Genomic DNA, 23,987 nt, shown 5'->3' with positions numbered 1-23,987 from the left:
TGTTCCCTACATAGTGCACTACTTTTGACCAGAGACCTATAGACACTGGTCGCACCCTGTTCCCTACATAGTGCACTACTTTGGACCAGAGAACTATAGACACTGTGATTACGTCTCAAATGGCACCCTGTTCCCTACATAGTGCACTACTTTTGACCAGAGACCTATAGACACTGGTCGCACCCTGTTCCCTACATAGTACACTACTTTTGACCAGAGACCTATAGACACTGGTCGCACCCTGTTCCCTACATAGTGCACTACTTTTGACCAGAGACCTATAGACACTGGTCGCACCCTGTTCCCTACATAGTGCACTACTTTTGACCAGAGACCTATAGACACTGGTCGCACCCTGTTCCCTACATAGTACACTACTTTTGACCAGAGACCTATAGACACTGGTCGCACCCTGTTCCCTACATAGTACACTACTTTTGACCAGAGACCTTTAGACACTGGTCGCACCCTGTTCCCAAGATAGTGCACTACTTTTGACCACATATGGGTCTGCTACAGGTTGGTCCCAACAGGAAGTGCCAGAGCCATAAGCCCCGTGCCTAGAAGCCTCACTCAGTCCTCGATAAGAGACCCCCCCCAGGGCAAAGCATCCTGGGTAAAGCGCAGAGGAAGGAGTACCGTTGATCCGTGACGTCATCAAAGCTCCTCAACGGCGCTCTAGAACAGTTGATATCAACACTGACGTTCCGTGACGTTCCGTGACGTTCCATTGCATTAGAGGGTGAGGTTCTGTCTCATTGACATTCTAGAACAGTTCTAGAACAGTTGATATCAACACTGACGTTCCATGACGTTCCATTGACATTCTAGAACTCTAGACTCACTTCCGTGATGTCCAGTGATCTGGTCCATTCCATTCCAGAGTGAGAGCTGCACACTAGCACATTGAAACCCCATTGAAAGCTGAAAGCTGGGATACAAGCCTGGTGACCTAGGGAGACTGTGCTGGGCAGGGACACATTCATTAGTGCATGCTGTAGCTAACTGCAGCAAAACGTTTTGCAACAGAACAGGTTTTGCACAAAAAAAAAGACAGTTTATTGGACAAGTTCAGTTAGTCCTTCCCCGTTTCAGCCAGTTAAGCACCAGTCGGTGTCTACTGAATACGACCCTGATAGATATGGAGGGAGGGGTTGATGAGGTGTGGGGCTAGGGCGGAGGGTCACAGAATAATTTTGGGTCCTGGTCCGAAGTCTAACATCTTCACCATTCTGTAACACACAACAGAAACAGATTACTTTAACAGCACACTACGACTAACAGAATGTTTCAGACTTCAACTCAGGCTATTTTCAGCCATTTTGTTAAGACTCCATCCTAGGCTATTTTCAGACTGTCCTTCCCCAATAGGCCTTGTAGGATAAGGATCATCATCATTCATTAATATCATGTAGACTACTGAATCAGCTTTATATTTGTTCATTAGGTTGTAGGCTACGACATAACGAGGATTTTTTTATTTGTATGTTTTGGTCTTCAGTGTCCATTTTATTCTCTGATGGGCCGTCATGTGCAGGGCTGTCAGGTTCCAGTTTAATGTAATACAAACTACACAGATCAGCATGTAGATCCCTGAGAGAGGAAATGTCTGTTTACATAACTTGATTCAATTGTCAAGTCATTGGTTGAGTAACAAATGGCACCCTATTCCCTAGTGCACTACCATTAACCAGGGCCTATATGGATTAGGGTGCTATATGGGACCCTATTCCCTAGTGCACTACTATTAACCAGGGCCTATAGGGATTAGGGTGCCAAATGGGACCCTGTTCCCTAGTGAACTACTATTAACCAGGGCCTATAGGGATTTAAGATGCAGTCATTGAGCAAGTCGTAGAGCTAGCTATAGTTGACCCCCTCACCCTTTCTCGTAGAGTCCGTTGGTGGTGGACAGTGTGTCAGAAGAAGTGCCTCTCTGGATGGGTGGCGCCCCCTGTCCCCCAGAGAGGGTACTGCGACCAGGAGACTGTTCGTAGACAAACTCCCTACAGGACGCTAGTTTAGACTCCAGGTTCTGAAACCACAGGCACGGATGGATGCAGGCCGCAGGGCACACACACAGTTATGTTATGTGTTTGTGATGTCGTGATCAAAGGGGGAAGACAGAACAGTGTTATGATATACATGAATGTGTTGTGATCAGAGAGGAAGACAGAACAGTGTTGTGATATACATGAATGTGTTGTGATCAGAGAGGAAGACAGAACAGTGTTGTGATATACATGAATGTGTTGTGATCAGAGAGGAAGACAGAACAGTGTTGTGATATACATGAATGTGTTGTGATCAGAGAGGAAGACAGAACAGTGTTGTGATATACATGAATGTGTTGTGATCAGAGAGGAAGATGGAGAGAACAGAACAGTCAGCAGACTTCCTGTTACAGCTGTACGACTTACAGGAAACGGATGTTAAATCCCGCAGACAGAACCCCTACCTGTATGAGGGAGGCAGTAGAGCAGGGCTTCTCAACCTTTATTCCCCAAGACCCCCTTTCTTAATGTCCCTTGAATACAGGCTATTCAATAAACACCGGCTGGATGTTGGTTTCATTTCAACACGCTGTTTTGAAGCTCATTTCAAGTCATTCTACATAGTTTAACTAAAGTTAGGGAGGCTATTTAATGACAATAATAGATTTAGAAAATAAAGTCTAGACCTGATATCCCCAAACTATGTAGAATGACTTGAAATGAGCTTCAAAACAACAATGTTTAATTAGAATTGTTTATATTAACCCTCAATTTAATTATGCATACTGGTTTACAGAAAGTGATTAGATCAATTGATAGCGACAGTCACATTGTATCAGATGACTTTCCCAACCACCAAAGTCCAATTTCTCCGACTCCTCCACTTTAGAAGGTCGTAGGTCAGCTTCTGAATGTCATAGCGACAAACCAATATGCCCATGTACATCAGGGCCATGTCTTCCTCTGCCATTTTACTGCGTGTTGCTAGCCTAAAGCGTTTTACTGCGTGTTGCTAGCCCAAAGCATTTTACTGCATTGTTGCTAGCCCAAAGCATTTTACTGCATTGTTGCTAGCCTAAAGCGTTTTACTGCATTGTTGCTAGCCTAAAGCGTTTTACTGCATTGTTGCTAGCCTTTTAATTGTTGCTAGCCCAAAGCATTTTACTGCATTGTTGCTAGCCTAAAGCGTTTTACTGCGTGTTGCTAGCCCAAAGCATTTTACTGCATTGTTGCTAGCCCAAAGCATTTTACTGCATTGTTGCTAGCCTAAAGCGTTTTACTGCATTGTTGCTAGCCTAAAGCGTTTTACTGCATTGTTGCTAGCCTAAAGCGTTTTACAGCTTGTTGCTAGCCTAAAGCGTTTTACAGCTTGTTGCTAGCCTATAAGCGTTTTACAGCTTGTTGCTAGCCTAAAGCGTTTTACAGCTTGTTGCTAGCCTAAAGCGTTTTACAGCTTGTTGCTAGCCTAAAGCGTTTTACAGCTTGTTGCTAGCCTAAAGCGTTTTACAGCTTGTTGCTTGCCTAAAGCGTTTTACAGCTTGTTGCTAGCCTAAAGCGTTTTACAGCTTGTTGCTAGCCTAAAGCGTTTTACTGCATTGTTGCTAGCCTAAAGCGTTTTACTTGTTGCTAGCCTAAAGCGTTTTACTGCATTGTTGCTAGCCTAAAGCGTTTTACTGCATTGTTGCTAGCCTAAAGCGTTTTACTGCATTGTTGCTAGCCTAAAGCGTTTTACTGCATTGTTGCTAGCCTAAAGCGTTTTACTGCTTGTTGCTAGCCTAAAGCGTTTTACTGCATTGTTGCTAGCCTAAAGCGTTTTACTGCATTGTTGCTAGCCTAAAGCGTTTTACTGCATTGTTGCTAGCCTAAAGTGTTGCGGATTTATGCATAATTTTAGATCTGTATAAACAAATCACAAACTGTAAAAAGAAAATAGTAATAATTACCCCTCAAATAAAGGAAAGTCCCGCCCCCCCACCAAACGTTGACGACCCATATGGAGGGGAGGCCCCCTAGGTTGAGAACCCCTGGTGTAGTGTGTAGGTGGGTAGTTGTGTAGTGTGTGTGTATATGTGTATTAGAATTAGAAGACAATCCCCGCAGACATTTAATGAACGTCATCTTACCCCGACTTTCCTCAGCAGTTCTCCTACGATGTTGAGAGCTGAGATACGTGTCGACGTGGTGAGAGAAGCACCTGATAGGCCATCGCCTGAACACACAATAATAACAGAGTTTTACATCTCCTGGTGTGATCCGGGAATTTAATGAGTACACACATTTTACACACGAACACACACACACACGGGGGCACTCACCTCTGCTGTAAGAGGGTGGGGGGGTGGTGAAGGGGCTTGCTGAGGGGTGGGGGGGTCTGGAGGGCGTGGAGAGGAGGGATGGAGGGAGAGCAGGAGGAGGGGCGGTATGGAGGGATGAGGGCGGTCGTGTTGATGAATGGGAGGTATGGAGGGATGTTTTGTCCTCAGTCTTGTCTGAGGAAGAGTCTTTGGTGACAGCGAAGGACGGTCGTCTTTCCTGCTTCTGTTGGACAGCCAACTCCTGTCTTAGATCTAAGACACACACATAGAGACAGTAAGAAAGCCTGTCCCTTTAAAAGTGACTGATGTCATAGCTAGCACAGCTCTGTGGGATCATTCCATCCCTGGTTCAGCCCCCTGCGCCTGTGGAGTTAACCAGGCCAACGGGACCGCCAGTTAACCAGGCCAACAGTTAACCAGGCCAACGGGACCACCAGTTAACCAGGCCAACAGTTAACCAGTTAACCAACGGGACCGCCGGTTAACCAGACCAACGGGACCGCCGGTTAACCAGACCAACGGGACCGCCGGTTAACCAGACCAACGGGACCGCCAGTTAACCAGACCAACGGGACCGCCAGTTAACCAGACCAACGGGACCGCCAGTTAACCAGACCAACGGGACCGCCAGTTAACCAGACCAACGGGACCGCCAGTTAACCAGACCAACGGGACCGCCAGTTAACCAGACCAACGGGACCGCCAGTCCAGACCAACGGGACCGCCAGTTAACCAGACCAACGGGACCGCCAGTTAACCAGACCAGGGACCGCCAGTTAACCAGACCAACGGGACCGCCAGTTAACCAGACCAACGGGACCGCCAGTTAACCAGACCAACGGGACCGCCAGTTAACCAGACCAACGGGACCGCCAGTTAACCAGACCAACGGACCGCCAGTTAACCAGACCAACGGGACCGACAGTTAACCAGACCAACGGGACCGCCAGTTAACCAGACCAACGGGACCGCCAGTTAACCAGACCAAGGACCGCCAGTTAAAATGTTTGTAAAGTCTAACCATTTGTAACCAGTCTTATGTTAACCAGGCCAACAGGACCCCAGGAAGATTAGACCAACATGACCGCCGGTTAACCTCTTACCCTGAGTTAACCAGACCAACTGAATGGAACTGGCTTCATCCGCCGGTTGAACCAGACCAGTAGGACCTCCAGACCAAGACCATGGACCGCCGAAATTAACCAGACCAGCGGGACCTCCAGGAAATTCCTTAAATCAGACCAACGTGGTTCAACCCGCCAGTTAAAGTTAACCAGACCAACGGGACCAGTGTTTCCTGTCAGGTATTTTAATCTTGACCGCCGGTTAAGACCAGACCCGCCAGTTAACCAGACCATGGGACCCCAACCAGACCAACGGGACCGCCAGTTAACCAGACCAACGGGACCGCCAGTTAACCAGACCAACGGGACCATTCCTTTTAACCAGACCAACGGGATGGCAGTTAGCCAGACCAAATGGTTCTTAATGATGGACCGCCAGTTAACCAGACCAGTTAACCAGACCAACTTATGATATAGGGGGTCTCCCAGCATCATTAGCCAGACCAACAGGGACCGGGACCCCCCCCTTCCAGACCCTCCTCCTTAACCAGACCAACAGGTCATCATTAGCCAGACCAACGGGACCGCCAGTTAACCAGACCAACGGGACCTCCCTTAACCAGACCAACTTGGACCGCTCTCCAGGTCAACGGGACCTGCCAGTTAACCAGCTGGTCTCCAGACCAACCGGGACCAGCCAGTTAACCAGACCATCTGACGGGACCGCCTCCAGACCAGCTGGCTTTCACCGCCTGTTAGACCACTGGTGTTTCTCAACCAGACCAACGGACCGCCAGTTAACCAGACCAACCCTGGACCTCCAGTTAACCAGACCAACCCGCCAGTTAACCAGACCAACCCTGGGACCGCCAGTTAACCAGACCAACGGGACCGCCAGTTAACCAGACCAACGGGACCGCCAGTTAACCAGACCAACGGGACCGCCAGTTAACCAGACCAACGGGACCGCCAGTTAACCAGGAAAGGACCATTAATTCATAACACAGAGACACATGAACACTGTCCCAGCCTGATGTCTCAGCCTGCAGCACAAGACCCACACCGCCTTAAATCCTCTTACACCTACAGTTTTATATAGAGCCATAGCTGAATGGAACTCTTTACCAATCCATATATCTCACGAAAAAAGTAAAGACCATGTGACCTGACAGGAAATAGTAAAGACCATGTGACCCGACAGGAAATAGTAAAGACCACGTGACCCGACAGGAAATAGTAAAGACCATGTGACCCGACAGGAAATAGAAAGTATCAGCTGACTGTTAAATGTGTTTCCTGTCAGGTATTTTAATTGTCTACTTGTTAAATGTTTGTAAAGTCTTAATTTGTAATGTCTTATTAAATTGGTGTTGGACCCCAGGAAGATTAGCTAACATGACGGCGTCGGCTCATGGGGATCCTGATGCTAGACACACCTCTGGCTTCATCCTTCAGTCTCTGAACGGACTCCAGTAGGTTCTCCTTCTCATCCAGCTCGCTCTCCAGGAAGGCATTCCTCTCTATCACGTGGTTCATCCTCTGTTCAAAGTCCTCCAGAGACATGATGGTCGCCCTGATGGAGGGGTGACAGAGAGGAGGAAAAGGTTTAGGTAGAGTTAGTGTACATCATTAAGAACCATTCTCTTTGTAAGAATCCTGCCAGTGAGATGGTGCAGGGAGCACAGAGAGAAAAAGAGAGGTGCTTATGATATAGGGGGTCTCTCCAGGTCATCATTAGCCTGCTCCAGTTACACACCACCCCCTCCCTCTCCCTCCTCCTCCTCTTAACTCTTGGATCTCTCCAGGTCATCATTAGCCTGCTCCAGTTACACCCCGTCCCTCCCTCCTCTTACCTCTTGGATCTCTCCAGGTCATCGTTAGCCTGCTCCAGCTCTCTGATGTATTTATGGAGCTGGTCTCTGATGGCCGTGGTCTCAGCCAGGTCTTCTTCTAGAGTAGAGATCTGGGTATGGTGAGTGCTGGCTTTCATACTTCTCCTGGAGGGGGCAGAAGTGGTCAACAGTAGTACACTGTTGTGTTTCTCAACAACAACAGTACCCCCAACCCTGGTCCCCCAGTATCCCCCAACCCTGGTCCCCAGTATCCCCCAACCCTGGGGGATCCCCCAGTATCCACCAACCCTGGTCCCCAGTATCCCCAACCCTGGTCCCCAGTATCCACAACCCTGGTCCCCCAGTATCCCCCAACCCTGGTCCCCCAGTATCCCCAACCCTGGTCCCCCAGTATCCCCAACAACCCTGGTCCCCCAGTATCCCCCAACCCTGGTCCCCCAGTATCCACCAACCCTGGTCCCCCAGTATCCCCCAACCCTGGTCCCCCAGTGGTGTATCCCCCAACAGAGGGATGGTGGTGGTGTAGTACAACCCAACCCTGGTCCCCCAGTATCCCCCAACCCTGGTCCCCCAGAACAACCCCAACCCTGGTCCCCAACCACCAACCCTGGTCCCCAGTACCACCAACCCTGGTCCCCCAGTACCACCAACCCTGGTCCCCCAGTACCCCCAACCCTGGTCCCCCAGTACCACCAACCCTGGTCCCCCAGTACCCCCAACCCTGGTCCTCCACTACCACCAACCCTGGTCCCCCACTACCACCAACCCTGGTCCCCCAGTACCACCAACCCTGGTCCTCCAGTACCACCAACCCTGGTCCTCCAGTACCTTGTCAACTAATCATCAAGCCCTCAATGAGTTAAATCAGGTGAGTTTGTCTAAGGCCAATCTATGTGTTCCAAATGTGGAACCAAGGAGTATGGGCCCTGTTCCATAGCAGGACACTATATGGGGAAAAGGGGACGCATATATATTATCTTTATAAGACTTAAATTGATTCGTGGTGTATAACAACAACAACAACAGGGGGATGGTGGTGGTGTAGAACAACAACAACAAGAGGGATGGTGGTGGTGTAGAACAACAACAACAACAGAGGGATGGTGGTGGTGTAGAACAACAACAACAGAGGGATGGTGGTGGTGTAGAACAACAACAACAGGGGGATGGTGGTGGTGTAGAACAACAACAACAACAGGGGGATGGTGGTGGTGTAGAACAACAACAACAACAGGGGATGGTGGTGGTGTAGAACAACAACAGGGGGATGGTGGTGGTGAAACAACAACAACAGGGGGATGGTGGTGGTGTAGAACAACAACAACAGGGGGATGGTGGTGTAGAACAACAACAACAACAGGGGGATGGTGGTGGTGTAGAACAACAACAACAGGGGGGGATGGTGGTGTAGAACAACAACAACAGGGGGATGGTGGTGTAGAACAACAACAAGAGGGGGTGGTATGGTGGTGGTGGTGTAGAACAACAACAAGAGGGATGGTGGTGGTGTAGAACAACAACAAGAGGGATGGTGGTGGTGTAGAACAACAACAACAACAGGGGGATGGTGGTGTAGAACAACAACAACAACAGGGGGATGGTGGTGTAGAACAACAACAACAGGGGGATGGTGGTGTAGAACAACAACAGGGGGGGATGGTGGTGTAGAACAACAACAGGGGGATGGTAGTGTAGAACAACAACAGGGGGATGGTGGTGTAGAACAACAACAGGGGGGGGATGGTGGTGTAGAACAACAACAGGGGATGGGGGATGGTGGTGTAGAACAACAACAACAGGGGGATGGTGGTGTAGAACAACAACAGGGGGATGGTGGTGTAGAACAACAACAGGGGGATGGGGGTGGTGGTGGATGGTGGTGTAGAACAACAACAGGGGGATGGTGGTGGTGTAGAACAACAACAGGGGGATGGTGGTGTAGAACAACAACAGGGGGGTGGTGTATGGTGGTGTAGTGTAACAACAACAGGGGGGTGTGGTGGTGTAGAACAACAACAACAGGGGATGGTGGTGGTGAACAACAACAACAGGGGGGTGGTGGTGTAGAACAACAACAACAGGGGGGTGGTGGTGTAGAACAACAACAACAGGGGATGGTGGTGGTGTAAACAACAACAACAGGGGGATGGTGGTGTAGAACAACAACAACAGGGGGGTGGTGGTGAAGAACAACAACAACAGGGAGGGGATGGTGGTGTAGAACAACAACAACAGGGGGATGGTGGTGTAGAACAACAACAACAGGGGGATGGTGGTGGTGTAGAACAACAACAACAACAACAACAAGGATGGTGGTGGTGTAGAACAACAACAACAGGGGGATGGTGGTGTAGAACAACAACAACAGGGGGGCTGGTGGTGTAGAACAACAACAGGGGATGGTGGTGTAGAACAACAACAACAGGGGGGATGGTGGTGGTGTAGAACAACAACATGGTGGTGTACAACAACAACAGGGATGGTGGTGGTGTAGAACAACAGGGGGGATGGTGGTGTAGAACAACAACAGAGGGATGGTGGTGGTGTAGAACAACAAAACCAACAGGGGATGGTGGTGTAGAACACAGGGGGGTGGTGGTGGTGTAGAACAACAACAACAGGGGGATGGTGGTGTAGAACAACAGGGGACAGAACAACAACAGGGGGATGGTGGTGTAGAACAACAGGGGGACAACAACAACAGGGATGGTGGTGGTGTAGAACAACAACAGAAACAACAGGGATGGTGGTGGTGTAGAACAACAACAAGAGGGATGGTGGTGGTGGTAGAACAACAACAAGAGGGATGGTGGTGGTGTAGAACAACAGGGGATGGTGGGTAGAACAACAGGTGGTGGTGTAGAACAACAACAAGGGGATGGTGGTGGTGTAGAACAACAACAACGAGGGATGGTGGTGGTGTAGAACAACAACAACAGGGGATGGTGGTGGTGTAGAACAACAACAACAAGGGGATGGTGGTGGTGTAGAACAACAGGGGATGGTGGTGTAGAACAACAGGGGAGGGGGATGGTGGTGGTGTAGAACAACAACAGGGGATGGTGGTGGTGTAGAACAACAACAGGGGGATGGTGGTGTAGAACAACAGGGATGGTGGTGGTGTAGAACAACAACAACAACAGGGGGATGGTGGTGGTGTAGAACAACAACAACAGAACAAGAGGGATGGTGGTGGTAGAACAACAACAGGGGATGGTGGTGTAGAACAACAACAACAGGGGGGATGGTGGTGTAGAACAACAGGGGGATGGTGGTGTAGAACAACAGGGGAGGGGGAACAACAGGTAGTGGTAGAACAACAACAGGGGGATGGTGGTGTAGAACAACAACAGGGGATGGTGGTGTAGAACAACAGGGGATGGTGGTGGTGTAGAACAACAGGGGATATGGTGGTGTAGAACAACAGGGGATGGTGGTGTAGAACAACAGGGGATGGTGGTGTAGAACAACAGGGGATGGTGGTGTAGAACAACAGGGGATGGTGGTGTAGAACAACAGGGGATGGTGGTGTAGAACAACAGGGGATGGTGGTGTAGAACAACAGGGGATGGTGGTGTAGAACAACAGGGGATGGTGGTGTAGAACAACAGGGGATGGTGGTGTAGAACAACAGGGGATGGTGGTGTAGAACAACAGGGGATGGTGGTGGTGGTGTAGAACAACAGGGGATGGTGGTGGTGGAACAACAGGGTATGGTGGTGTAGAACAACAGGGTATGGTGGTGTAGAACAACAGGGTATGGTGGTGTAGAACAACAGGGTATGGTGGTGTAGAACAACAACAGGGTATGGTGGTGTAGAACAACAGGGTATGGTGGTGTAGAACAACAGGGTATGGTGGTGTAGAACAACAGGGTATGGTGGTGTAGAACAACAGGGTATGGTGGTGTAGAACAACAGGGTATGGTGGTGTAGAACAACAGGGTATGGTGGTGTAGAACAACAGGGTATGGTAGTGTATGAATCCAGCAGACTGTTAGTTAGGCCATATTCATCAAGACAACACAGAATATCTTCCGTTACACAGGGTATATGAAATATACAGTCAAGTGTTCCCAGGAAAGATAGATAACAGCCAGCAGTTCCGCCTGACCTGACAGTTTGTTAGGGAAATGACCGGATGACAAGACTAGCCGACTTAAATTTCTGCACCATCTCAATGATCTCTGCATGCAAATACTCACGTTAACCAGTAGCCATGTCAGTCTAAATGGGCCTGCAGTCTAATCTTTGCTTCCTCAATTTCTCTCAAAGCTCATTGGAGGAGGGGATCCAAGGTCCCTCCCTCCTCTAATGAGCTTTGAGAGGAAACAAGAATTTTGACAGCTAGTACCTTTTCACACACAGCCCAAGTTTGGTAATAGATATAGACAGGATGCTATAGCTTTTGTAACTTCCTGTCTGACTCAACCGCTGGCAGCGTGTCACAGGAAGTACATCCATCAGGAAGTGAGAGTGAGACATCGTCAGCGGTTCCAAAGTGACGTCACCTCAAGCACAGCCAGGCGTGCACTAACGCCCCGCACCTCTGATTCAGAGGGTTGCATGAAGAAGACACATTTCAGTTGAACTACTGACTAGGTATCCCCCCTTTTCCTTCCCCGAACCACCTTTCAATCCACAGTTATGAAACCTACCGAAGACAAAAATGTTTTATCAAAAACATCCTGACAGCTGTGATGGAAAGAGGAAGTTGTCATATTCTTTAATTTTAAGTTTTTTAAATACAGACAGGTTTCCATCCAATTGGTGACAGATTCTACCTACTGACAGTCACTTAAATTAGCCTATGTCAGGAATATATTTAGTTTTATTGTAAGTTAGTTGACTGCTAGACTGTCTAATTACTGACCCGGGGGGCCCCCCCATTGATTTTGTTAGTCACTCACTCAGATATCATATTAAAAACTGCCAACGTTTCTCTCTACCCGACGGCAAAATGTGTACAATAGCAATAAATTAGTGGTAAACTGCTAACGGTTCTCTGCCTCATGGCAAAATGAGTCAAATAACTGCTGAATCTCTTCTCTGCCTCATGGCAAAATGAGTCAAATAATTGCTGAATCTCTTCTCTGCCTCAGGAGGTCTGGAGTGCTCACCTCATGTGATGAATATAGTCCCACACATATATATCACACACCTGTCCCATGGAGAGTTCTTTAGACCAGCAGCCTCCCTATCATCCTCAGAGATAGCAGGCTCATAAACACTGGCCCAAACTGTCAACTGACTGATAGGAAAATACCTATTCAAATACAACTGGGACTGCAGGCGTTGCATCAGACAGACCCGGGCCACGTTCAGTAGCAAAACGTTGTGGAACATTGAAAACGGTCCCTCCTGCCTGAACTGTGCTCTTTGGAATGTCTTGCCGTAAAAGCCAAACTCAATATCCACGTCGACTCTCCCTCATGTCACTCTGCTGCGGAGTTTGATTGACTGTCTTGACCTGAAGCAACTTGTTGATGATGTCGTCGTCGTCCCCCCCCCACACATACACACACTTGACCATCACTGACCCCATCAACAACATGCAGGTCTATGACCTCAGTGTGCCTGACCACAAGGTTGTCTCACTGGACTTGACATTCCTTCCCCCTCTAACCACATCCAAGCATCGCATACGTTTCCAGAACTAGAAAAAAACATTCATCCACTGACAGGCTGGCTGGGTCAAATTACGTTTCCAGAACTAGAAAAAAACATTCATCCACTGACAGGCTGGCTGGGTCAAATTGTGGAGTTCTTACAACCAACCCCTGAGCATTGTGCTTGACCTCCACGCCTCCATAAAAACACAGGACATCACGTTCGCTCACTCAGCTCCCTGGTTTACTCCATGTCACAAACCGGCTCATAGCCCATAACAAAGAGGGCAACAACGTGGAGATAATAAATATATTTGTGTTATTCCTTAAGTAAACTATATACACAATTAACAATGGTGTGTGTAGTCAGTTATCAGTAGTGTAAGTGAGTGGTTGCATGCAGAGATAGTGATAATGAGGGGTGTTGAGAGGTGCCAAAAACAAACCACAAAATGCCACAACCAAAGCATAACAGTGTGTCTGCATGGAGAGAGTCTCCTCAATGAATGGGAGAAAGGTGTATTTATCCCCTGGACACACCCGGGCCCAGGTGTGTCCCATTTCACTGATGACCCTCCCAGCTCCGCCCACCAACATCCTATTAAGGATAAGAAGAGTAAAGAGAAAGAATTCGGCAGAAAGAGGTGGGAGGGTCGTCACATCCAAGAACTATAAAATATTAAATCCATTGGCTGCATCCTGGAGCGTCTCAGAAACTTGGGCCTCACCATCCTTTTAAGACCACTGTCAACAGCCCCCTTCTGAAGCCCCGCCCCCTTCTGAAGCCCCGCCCTGGACCCAAAAGTACTGGCCAATTACAGGCCAATATCCAACTTCTCCTTTCTTTCTAAAGGTGTTGGAAAAAAAGTGGTTGATGTACAGCTTCAAGGCCATCTCAATCAGAAGCACCCATTTGAGAAGTTCCAATCAAGTTTCCGATCCCTGGGAGGAGTCTCCAGGACTACTAGTACACAGTCTTCACCTGGATCCCTGGCAGGAGTCTCCAGGACTACTAGTACACAGTCTTCACCTGGATCCCTGGGAGGAGTCTCCAGGACTACTAGTACACAGTGTTCACCTGGATCCCTGGCAGGAGTCTCCAGGACTACTAGTACACAGTGTTCACCTGGATCCCTGGCAGGAGTCTCCAGGACTACTACAACACAGTCTTCACCTGGATCCCTGGCAGGAGTCTCCAGGACTACTAGTACACAGTGTTCACCTGGATCCCTGGGAGGAGTCTCCAGGACTACTACAACAGTGTTCACCTGGATCCCTGGCAGGAGTCTCCTGGCTCCCCATCTCAACACCACCACATCAACTCCATCCTGGCACCCCATCTCAACGCCTCCATCCTGGCTCCCCATCTCAACACCACCACATCACCTCCATCCTGGCTCCCCATCTCAGCACCATCACATCACCTCCATCCTGGCTCCTCCATCCTCTCTCGTCCCCTCCTGTACTCCCTGTTCACCCACGACTGCATGGCCAGGCATGACTCCAACACCATCATTAAGTTTGCAGATGACACAACAGTGGTAGGCCTGATCACCGACAACGACGAGACAGCCCATAGAGAGGAGGTCAGAGACCTGGCGGGGTGGTGCCAGAATAACAACCTATCCCTCAAAGTAACCAAGACTAAGGAGATTATTGTGAACTACAGGAAAAGGAGGACCGAGCACGCCCACATTCTCATCGACAGGGCTGTAGTGGAGCAGGTTGAGAGCTTCAAGTTCCTTGGTGTCCACATCAACAACAAACTAGAATGGTCCAAACACACGAAGACAGTCGTGAAGAGGGCACGACAAAGCCTATTCCCCCCCTCAGGAAACTAAAAAGATTTGGCATGGATCCTGAGATCCTCAAAAGGTTCTACAGCTGCAACATCGAGAGCATCCTGACTGGTTGCATCACTGCCTGGTACAGCAATTGCTCGGCCTCTGACCGCAAGGCACTACAGAGGGTAGTGCGTACGGCCCAGTACATCACTGGGGCTACGCTGCCTGCCATCCAGGACCTCTACACCAGGCAGTGTCAGAGGAAGGCCCTAAAAATTGTCAAAGACCCCAGCCACCCAGTCATAGACTGTTCTCTCTGCTACCGCATGGCAAGCAGTACAGGAGTGCCAAGTCTAGGACAAAAAGGCTTCTCAACAGTTTTTACCCCCCAAGCCATAAGACTCATGAACAGGTAATCAAATGGCTACCCGGACTATTTACATTGTGTCCCTCCACCCACCACCTGCCAACCCCTCTTTTACACTACTGCTACTCTCTGTTCATCATATATGCATAGTCACTTTAACCAGATCTACATACTACCTCAATCAGCCTGACTAACCAGTGTCTGTATGTAGCCTCCCTACTGTATATAGCCTGTCTTTTTACTGTTGTTTTTATTTCGTTACTTAATACCTTTTTTGCACTGTTGGTTAGAGGCTGTAAGTAAGCATTTCACTGTTGTATTTGGCGCACGTGACAAATAAACTTTGATTTAATTCATAACAACGCCCCTCCTTATCTCAAGGAAGTGCTCTCCCTCCATAACTTCCCCCCTCAGATCAAGCGATAACCTGCTCTTCCACGGCCCCGGGACCAAGCTCCGTCCCTCGGGGGATCGGGTTGTCAGCCCAACTTTTTTTGTTGATTTTATGCACCCGCAAAATTATTCTGTATAATGAGAAGAGCTTTACAAATGTAATAAATAATAATGTTATTATAATGAAGGGCTTGATAAGTTGAATCAGGTGTGTTGTGTAAATAGTTTAAATAAATGGAAGGGCTGGGGGTCCCTGAGTAGAGGTTGGAAAAACGCTGCTCTAAACTAGAGTCAAGTCAACAGGTCATACCTTGTAGTTCTCCAGTTCCATGTGTAGCCTGTTGTTCTGTGTGACGAGTTCTCGGTTCTGTGTTTCACACTGCTTGAGTTCAGTCTCCAGTTCCACCTCGTAGTCACGACTCATCTGCTGGAACTCCTGCAGCTCCTCCTGCGCCTCCTCAGCCCTGGGAGAGGTTAGGGGTCAATATGGTGGTCGTGGAGTAACAGAGGACACTACGGTTTAAGCAGATACCTGTGGGTACCTCTGCTGTAGCATGGCAGACTGCTCCTTTCTTTCCTTCTCTCTGTCTGTGTGTGTGTCTGTGTGTGTGTGTGTCTGTCTCTGTCTCTGTGTCTCTGTCTCTGTCTCTGTGTGTGTCTGTGTCTCTGTCTCTGTGTGTGTGTGTGTGTGTGTACCTCTGCTGTAGCATGGCAGACTGCTCCTTTCTTTCCTTCTCTCTGTCTGTGTCTGTGTGTGTGTGTGTGTGTGTCTGCTGTAACATGGCAGACTGTGTTGTTCTCCCATGTGTGTGTGTGTGTGTGTGTGTGTGTACCTCTGCTGTAGCATGGCAGACTGCTCCTTTCTTTCTTTCTCTCTGTCTGTGTGTGTGTCTGTGTGTGTGTACCTCTGTTGGTGCTTGGCCGTCTGTTCCTTCCAGTATTCCACCTCCTCCTCCAGAGACACAAACTTAAGGGACTCTGGTTCTCCCATCTCTGCCCACGCCACTGGTCACGCTTCTCTCTCCGATCTCCTCTCACTGTGTCAGTAAATGGAAGTAAGGAAGGCGAGAGTCAGTAAACGGAAGGCAGGCGAGTCTCAGTAAACAGGTACGAGTCAGCAAACAGGTACGAGTCAGCAAACAGGTACGAGTCAGCAAACAGGTACGAGTCAGCAAACAGGTACGAGTCAGCAAACAGGTACGAGTCAGCAAACAGGTACGAGTCAGCAAACAGGTACGAGTCAGTAGGCTAAACTTAGATGATCAACAGTGATTGATACTTTTTCAACCAAAAGAGATAACGAGTTCTCTATTCAGCATTTCCAAGTCAACAATGTGCTTCAGGCAAGAAAGGACAGCAGAAAAGGGTTAAAGGAGTTTAGTGCAAACTACAACGACATAAGTCATCACAGTCATCCCCTAGCTAGATAACGAGTGCGCTGTCAGTGTCAACTGACGACAATAGGCTGGCTGTCAAACTATAGGAACGCAAAGAAAAGCACAACGGCAAGGCTTAATGAAAATCTATTTTATTTAAAAAGCCATTTTTACATCAGCCGATATCTCAAAGTGCTGTACAGAAACCCAGCCTGAAACCCCAAACAGCAAGCAATGCAGGTGTAGAAGCACTGTGGCTAGGAAATACTCCCTAGAAAAGCCAGAACCTAGGAAGAAACCTAGAGAGGAACCAGGCTATGTGGGGTGGCCTGTCCTCTTCTGGCTGTACTGGGTAGAGAGGAACCAGGCTATGTGGGGTGGCCTGTCCTCTTCTGGCTGTGCCGGGTGGAGGTTAACAGCACATTAACATATCATGTTTATTCAAACAAAGCAAATAGACCAATTTGGAATATGACTTGTTTATTTTGTAGCCATTGCCATTCTACTCATAATCAAAGTCTTAAAAGCAGTGTTTGTAAGATTTAAACAATATCTAAACTTGTACATTCAAGTACTTGCTAACTGATGTTTGGCAACAAGCAAACAAGGCAGAAAAACAAAAGATACTGCACTTTGGTCAGAATACAAAAGGGGAAGTGTATTCTCGCCTTCACACCAGTGACAAGCAGTGTCAACTGGATAACGTTAGATTGCTAATGCTCGCAATATGTCGTCTCTGGTCAAAATAAGTAGCTATGCTCTGGCATTTATTTTCTGCCAATTTTACAATAACGCAACCAGAGTCAGAATTGACAAAAAGCAGTTACAAATGTATATGTGCAGACGGCATCATTTGCCTGTACATCGAACTATCGGACGAGTCGGTCATAAATTCACGTTACCATCGCGATTTAAATCCCAGTAAATTGACAGTCCCAGTTAATACTAACCTACCTAGGATTGCTTGCGGTGGCTGGCAGCCGGTGCTCCAACAGTGCCGAAAGATGACGGTACCTTTATAACGGAGCTACAAAACGGAACAGAAGTATCCAGAAAATGTTGTTACATAGATCATTCCTTGGCTGAAAGTAGTGACAAAGTTGCCACCTAGAACAACGCGAAGGCTGCATATATATATATATATATATATATATATATATATATCTCTTTTGTCCAAAGTAGACTCATCGCTAATCCTCCAACCACCGCGATACTTTAACCGCTCACCATTGGTCGGTTAAACTGTCAATCAAGTGTGTAGGGCGATGAATGGCCAATCGCGTTCATGAATTTGCCCACGAGGTCGGTTAAATCAAATGCGCTTTTAAGCAGAGAGGAAGAGGCGAAGCGAGAGGTTTTACTCCGCACAAAATCTGTCCAAGAAAATGTTTGTATTGGAGGTCAATGAGTGTTGAATTTGGTAAACAAAATATGTAATTGCTAATTTGCTACGTGAGGTTTATATGATCTAATAAAGTTTTGTAATGGTTAGGTTGTTACAAATGCACTGATATGAGTGAACGCACGTGGCAACTTCGAGAAAAACCCACATTTATATCTAGTGCTATTTTTTATGTGAGGGAGCCCCCAAAAAAAATATGTAAAGACGTCATAATTTCCTTAATCAACGTTTGTACCGACAGATGTAACCTATCATTACAGGGCTCTCCAACCCTGGTGCTCCACGGTGCTGTAAGGATTCACTGCTACCCCAGTTGTAAACTAGTCTGGTGCTCCCGAGTGGCGCAGTGCTACAGGGGTCATTACAGACCTTGGGTCGATTCCAGGCTTTATCACAACCGGCCATGATTGGGAGTCCCATAAGGGCGGCGCGCAATTGGCCCAGCGTCGTCCTGGTTAGGGTTTGACCGGGGTGAATGAATTTGTTCTTAACTGACTCGCCTCGTGAAATAAAGGTTAAATCAAAATAAATAAAATAACCTGATTAATAACCTGAAAATAATCTTATAAACCAGCAAATTATTAGAATCAGGTGCGCTAGATTAGGGTTGTAGTGAAAACCTACAGGAAGGTAGCTATCCAGACGCAGGGATGGTGAGCCCTGTTATAGAATACGCATAAAATGCATCCTCCATTAGCAACGTCTGACCAGGCCCACACATATTGTATCAAGAACATGTTTTTATTGTTAATATCCTTAAAACACCAAGTTAGACATACCTAATTAAAACGAATAGGCCGTCATCACTGTCAATCGTGAATCGTAATTCTTCAGGTTTTACCGGAGAAACGGCATCTGCATGCCAATCGTTTGATTGATCTCAATCAGTTTTCACGGGAATATGGATTTCTACCTTCTTGAATGACTGTTTCGTGAGCGAATTACAGCAAATGGTGTTAACTAAGTGTTAGCCTTTCTTGTATTCTAGTTTCAATCGAAGCATATATATCCGGCCCAGTGGCTCTTTTGAGTGTGGGCAATATTTTTCATATTTTTCCACTTTTCAGCTTCACCATACTAAAATCTCGATAGAAATGTGGTGTGTTTGGTGTAACAGTAATGTTATTGCCCTACTACGCTACGCTATTATATTTGGTTTTGTCAAGTAAAATCGGCTACTAATTAATCATTGTGATTTTACAAGACATTGATTCCCGCTTTGATCTAACTTTACTGAATGAGCACCTTTGTGAGAAGTGATAATCTTCTTATTTGTATTAATAAGTGATGAGCAGGACTATTAGCCGTAAGGCAACAGATGTTGAGGGTTATTTTTTAAAGGTTTGGAGCGCCCTTCGTGGTTCTACAAGGTCAGCGCGAAATCAATTTTGATTTGATTAGCTTGAACACATGGTTACAATATACCCTATTACTGAATAAAAGAAAAACACAGAGGTTAACTATCATCTAATTTATGTGCATAGACGTAATCATCAAGTCAATTGACGAAGTAGTGAACATAAATCATTACTACGTAGAATTGCAGGCAATTCGTTTTAAAAACAGCTATAAAATCCATATTTTGGTGTGGTGTATTCACGCATCTCAATAAACTAGAACCTCAATGCATTATTACCCTCCAACTTGGCCCAATTCACATTTCCCCACCCTGACATACCAAGGTAGAAATGTAAGGCTACGTGTGTGCAATGCAAAGGCCCATTTCGCTACAATCACAATAACATCTGCTAACCATGTGTATGTGACCAATAACATCTGCTGACCATGTGTATTTGACCAATAACATCTGCTAACCATGTGTATGTGACCAATAACATCTGCTAACCATGTGTATGTGACCAATAACATCTGCTAACCATGTGTATGTGACCAATAACATCTGCTGACCATGTGTATGTGACCAATAACATCTGCTGACCATGTGTATGTGACCAACATCTGCTAACCATGTGTATTTGACCAATAACATCTGCTAACCATGTGTGACCAATAACATCTGCTGACCCTGTGTATGTGACCAATAACATCTGCTAACCATGTGTATGTGACCAATAACATCTGCTAACCATGTGTATGTGACCAATAACATCTGCTAACCATGTGTATGTGACCAGTAACATCTGCTAATGTGTATTTGACCAATAACATCTGCTAATCATGTGTATGTGACCAATAACATCTGCTAATCATGTGACCAATAACATCTGCTAATCATGTGTATTTGACCAATAACATCTGCTAACCATGTGTATTTGACCAATAACATTTTATTTTATTTTAGAGAATTGAGAACTTTGGCCAATCAGAACATTTACAAAGTCACCACTTAGTTACAGTTAAACCGTTCTTCCCGAGGACACCCAACCCAGAGTGGCCGCAGCAAAACCCAATGAGCCTGACCCTCTCTGGAAGTTTCTGTAGCCCTGCTTGGGATATTTAGCCAACACTGGCTATTGGTTGAGACGCAGAGCCATTCATCGTCTTTCTCGCCACCACCAGACAGAAGACCTGTAGGCTGCTGTAGGCTGCTGTAGGCTGCTGTAGGCTGCTGTAGGCTGCTGTAGGCTGCTGTAGGCTGCTGTAGGCTGCTGTAGGCTGCTGTAGGCTGCTGTAGGCTGCTGTGGGCTGCTGTGGGCTGCTGTGGGCTGCTGTAGGCTGCTGTAGGCTGCTGTAGGCTGCTGTAGGCTGCTGTAGGCTGCTGTAGGCTGCTGTAGGCTGCTGTAGGCTGCTGTAGGCTGCTGTAGGCTGCTGTAGGCTGCTGTAGGCTGCTGTAGGCTGCTGTAGCCTACATATTTATTTGGTTGGTCATTCAATCGTTGTTCATGGAATATTTGTGATAATTAAATATAATATATTTTGGATCTGAATACATTTTCGGTGTATTATCAAACTGAAAAAGATGAGGAAGTGCACCTACCTCCTCCAGCACTACACACCTGTTATATCTGAGTTGGGCCTGTTGTCATAGAGATAAGAGAACTCATGAGAATAAACCGTTTTAGCCTAAGGGCATCCAGTTTCACCATTTTAAAGTAGGGTGGGGATTCATATGAGTTGGGAGCAATTAATCCAATGAAGAAGAAAAATGTACTACTTTAAAATGGAGATAAGAGCTAAAAAAAAATGGCAGATACAAGAATGAGTCCTGTATCTATCTCAATGGCCTGTTGTTCACAGTGTATCTGCCCTCTCTTTGGCTAGACCGGTCCCACCTGATCTCACCTCCTCCAGCCTGCCTTCCATCATGGAGGATTCCATCATGGATTTCCATTGTTAAAGCAGTCACTCAAAATCTTGTCAATTTAATAAACAATTGTTGTTTCAGGACAACTGGGAATTCAGAAAAAACTGAGGTCAAATCCTGATTTCAAATGACCTTCAGGTCAGAGGGATTCCGACTTGAGCTGGACGACTGTTAAAAACACATTTTCCCTGTCAGAGATAAAATTAGTAAAGTAAAGTTGGAGGTTGGCGATTTCCAAATTCCCAGATATCTTGAACGCAGCATGATGGTAAATTGGGACTGATGGTCTGTTTACGTAGCAGGTTAGGATAATTAACTTTGCAGGTTAAAATAATCTGGTTTCCCATTGTTGACGTAGCTATGCAGTTCTGAGACAACCATCCGTGAGGGGGGGGGACACAGACTGACGCCTTGATCACACCGACAGCGTCCTGCGCAAAATAGAACGCAGCATAATCTAGATATACGGGCAACAGAAGTTCAACATTCACCTACTGCTATTTCTGTCAAGCCATCTACACATAGTTTGACGCATATGTTTGATAAATCCAATGTATGCACCACACAGAACGCACTGCAAGGCAAACGCAGCGTTCCATTGGAAATTAATGTCCTTCTGGTGTACCAAAACGCAATACACTGTCGGTGCAATCGAGGCATGAACGTGTCACCTCCCCACAATTCCTAACCAAACGCAGCTCCATTAGGACCAACTCAAGAAACTGCTTGAGCTACGGCTGAGAATTCGAAAAGTATGAAAGACAACGGTCCGATATTCTAGAACATTGCTGTGCTCTAAAAAGGAATACACCTTTTTTGGATTATGATCGACACACGCCTTGATCCCAGCGACAGCGTCGTTGCGTTTTGGTCCACCAGAAGTGCTTTCCTTTCCAATGGGAACGCTGTGTTTGCCTTGCAGCATCGCGTTGCAGAGGCAGTTGCAGTGCGTTCTGTTTGGTGCACACGGTGGATTTATCTAACATATGCATCAAACTGTATGCAAAGAGAGCTTGACAGAAATGGTAGCAGAAGTTGAATGTTAAACTTTTGTTGCACACATATCTAGGGGCTCCCGAGTGGCGCAGCGGTCTAAGGCTCTGCATCTCAGTGTTAGAGGTCTTACTACAGACCCTGGTTCGATTCCAGGCTGAATCACAACCGGCCGTGATTGGGAGTCCCATAGGGCGGCGCACAATTAGCCCAGCATTGTCCGGTTTGGGGTAGGGTTAGGGTTTGGGGTAGGGTTAGGGTTTGGGGTAGGCCGTCATTGTAAATAAGAATTTGTTCTTAACCGACAGACAGCCTGAGGAACAGACAAGGACAGGTCAGTTCTAGGTTGAGGAACAGACAAGGACAGGTCAGTTCTAGGTTGAGGAACAGACAAGGACAGGTCAGTTCTAGGCTGAGGAACAGACAAGGACAGGTCAGTTCTAGGCTGAGGAACAGACAAGGACAGGTCAGTTCTAGGCTGAGGAACAGACAAGGACAGGAGAGACTGTGAACCAAGATTGTATTGATGCCAAGTGTTCTAGGCTGAGGAACAGACAAGGTAGTTCTAGGCTGAACAGACAAGGACAGGTCAGTTCTAGCCTGAAACTCCAAGATTGTATTGATGCCGTGTTCATGTGGTAGTCGGAACTAGGAAACTCTGAATTTCAGACTTGCTAGCTGGTTGTAGTTATACACGTGCCGCATTTAACGAATCACTAAGCCATAAATAAATCCGTTTCCTAGTTCCGACTAGCAAGTCAACGGGGCACGAGTGACTAATCTGGTCAGTAAGGAACAAAGAGAGACACAGGGATTTGTCCTATCAGTGCTACCAGTGCTTTAGCCTCCTGGTGGATGGAACAGTCCATTACACCAAGGCATACAACTCAAGGTGAGATGGGTGAGTGATCTTGCATTGGTGATACATCTTAAAGCAGGGGGGGCAGGATCGACTTTGTGAAACGTAAAACGTTAAAACCACCATAATCAAGGCCAGATTAAGAAATCGTAGGCACCAGCACATAATATAGACTGGATTTTGTTTTGCTGGGCCCCCACCTTGGGCCCAGGGGTTTCAGCCCCGGTAAACCCCTGCATTAATCCGGCCCTGACCATAATGCACTGTATTCAGAGTTAAAGTAGGCCTACATGGTGAGGCCTGCATGAAGACAATATCACCATAATGCACTGTATTCAGAGGTAACGTAGGCCTAGTTGGTGAGGCCTGCACGAAGACAATATCACCATAATCCAGCACAGAGTTTACAAAAAAAGTACTTTGAATAAGATCCTTTTTGACTGACATTGAAAAACAAGATTTGTTCCTAAAATAAATAAAAAACAATTTCAAATTCAGTTGCTTGGTCAAGTTATTAAATGTGCCGTTTAAAATGCAGCTTTTCATCGAACCAAATCCCAAGTTGCTTACAGGTAACACTATCAATTTGCTGGCCTCACATCTGAACGTGACTCCACCTGTCTACTTTCACAGAAGAGAAAACCATACATTTACCATTGCTTGCATTAAAAGCACAAGTTTCAATTGGAAAACGTTGATTTTGAACAGCATCAT

At 46.9% G+C, this 23,987-nt stretch overlaps 1 protein-coding gene across 1 annotated transcript; it reads right to left on the bottom strand.

The window, feature by feature from the left end:
- Positions 1–384: 384 nt before the first annotated feature.
- LOC112259283 (nuclear distribution protein nudE homolog 1) lies at positions 385–17,925 on the bottom strand. Its single transcript, XM_042317184.1, is given in 10 exon segments — positions 385–1,232; positions 1,884–2,035; positions 4,118–4,203; positions 4,310–4,561; positions 6,810–6,946; positions 7,227–7,343; positions 7,345–7,370; positions 15,689–15,842; positions 16,284–16,415; positions 17,709–17,925. Coding segments are annotated over 9 exon segments (1,059 nt in total). The 5' UTR covers positions 16,370–16,415; positions 17,709–17,925; the 3' UTR covers positions 385–1,183.
- Between the last annotated feature and the right edge of the window lie 6,062 nt (positions 17,926–23,987).

Source organism: Oncorhynchus tshawytscha, unplaced genomic scaffold (genome assembly GCF_018296145.1).
Source record: "Oncorhynchus tshawytscha isolate Ot180627B unplaced genomic scaffold, Otsh_v2.0 Un_contig_993_pilon_pilon, whole genome shotgun sequence".
NCBI lineage: Eukaryota > Metazoa > Chordata > Actinopteri > Salmoniformes > Salmonidae > Oncorhynchus > Oncorhynchus tshawytscha.
Note: the sequence above shows the minus strand (reverse complement) of the source record. Positions and strands in the feature narration are given on the sequence as shown.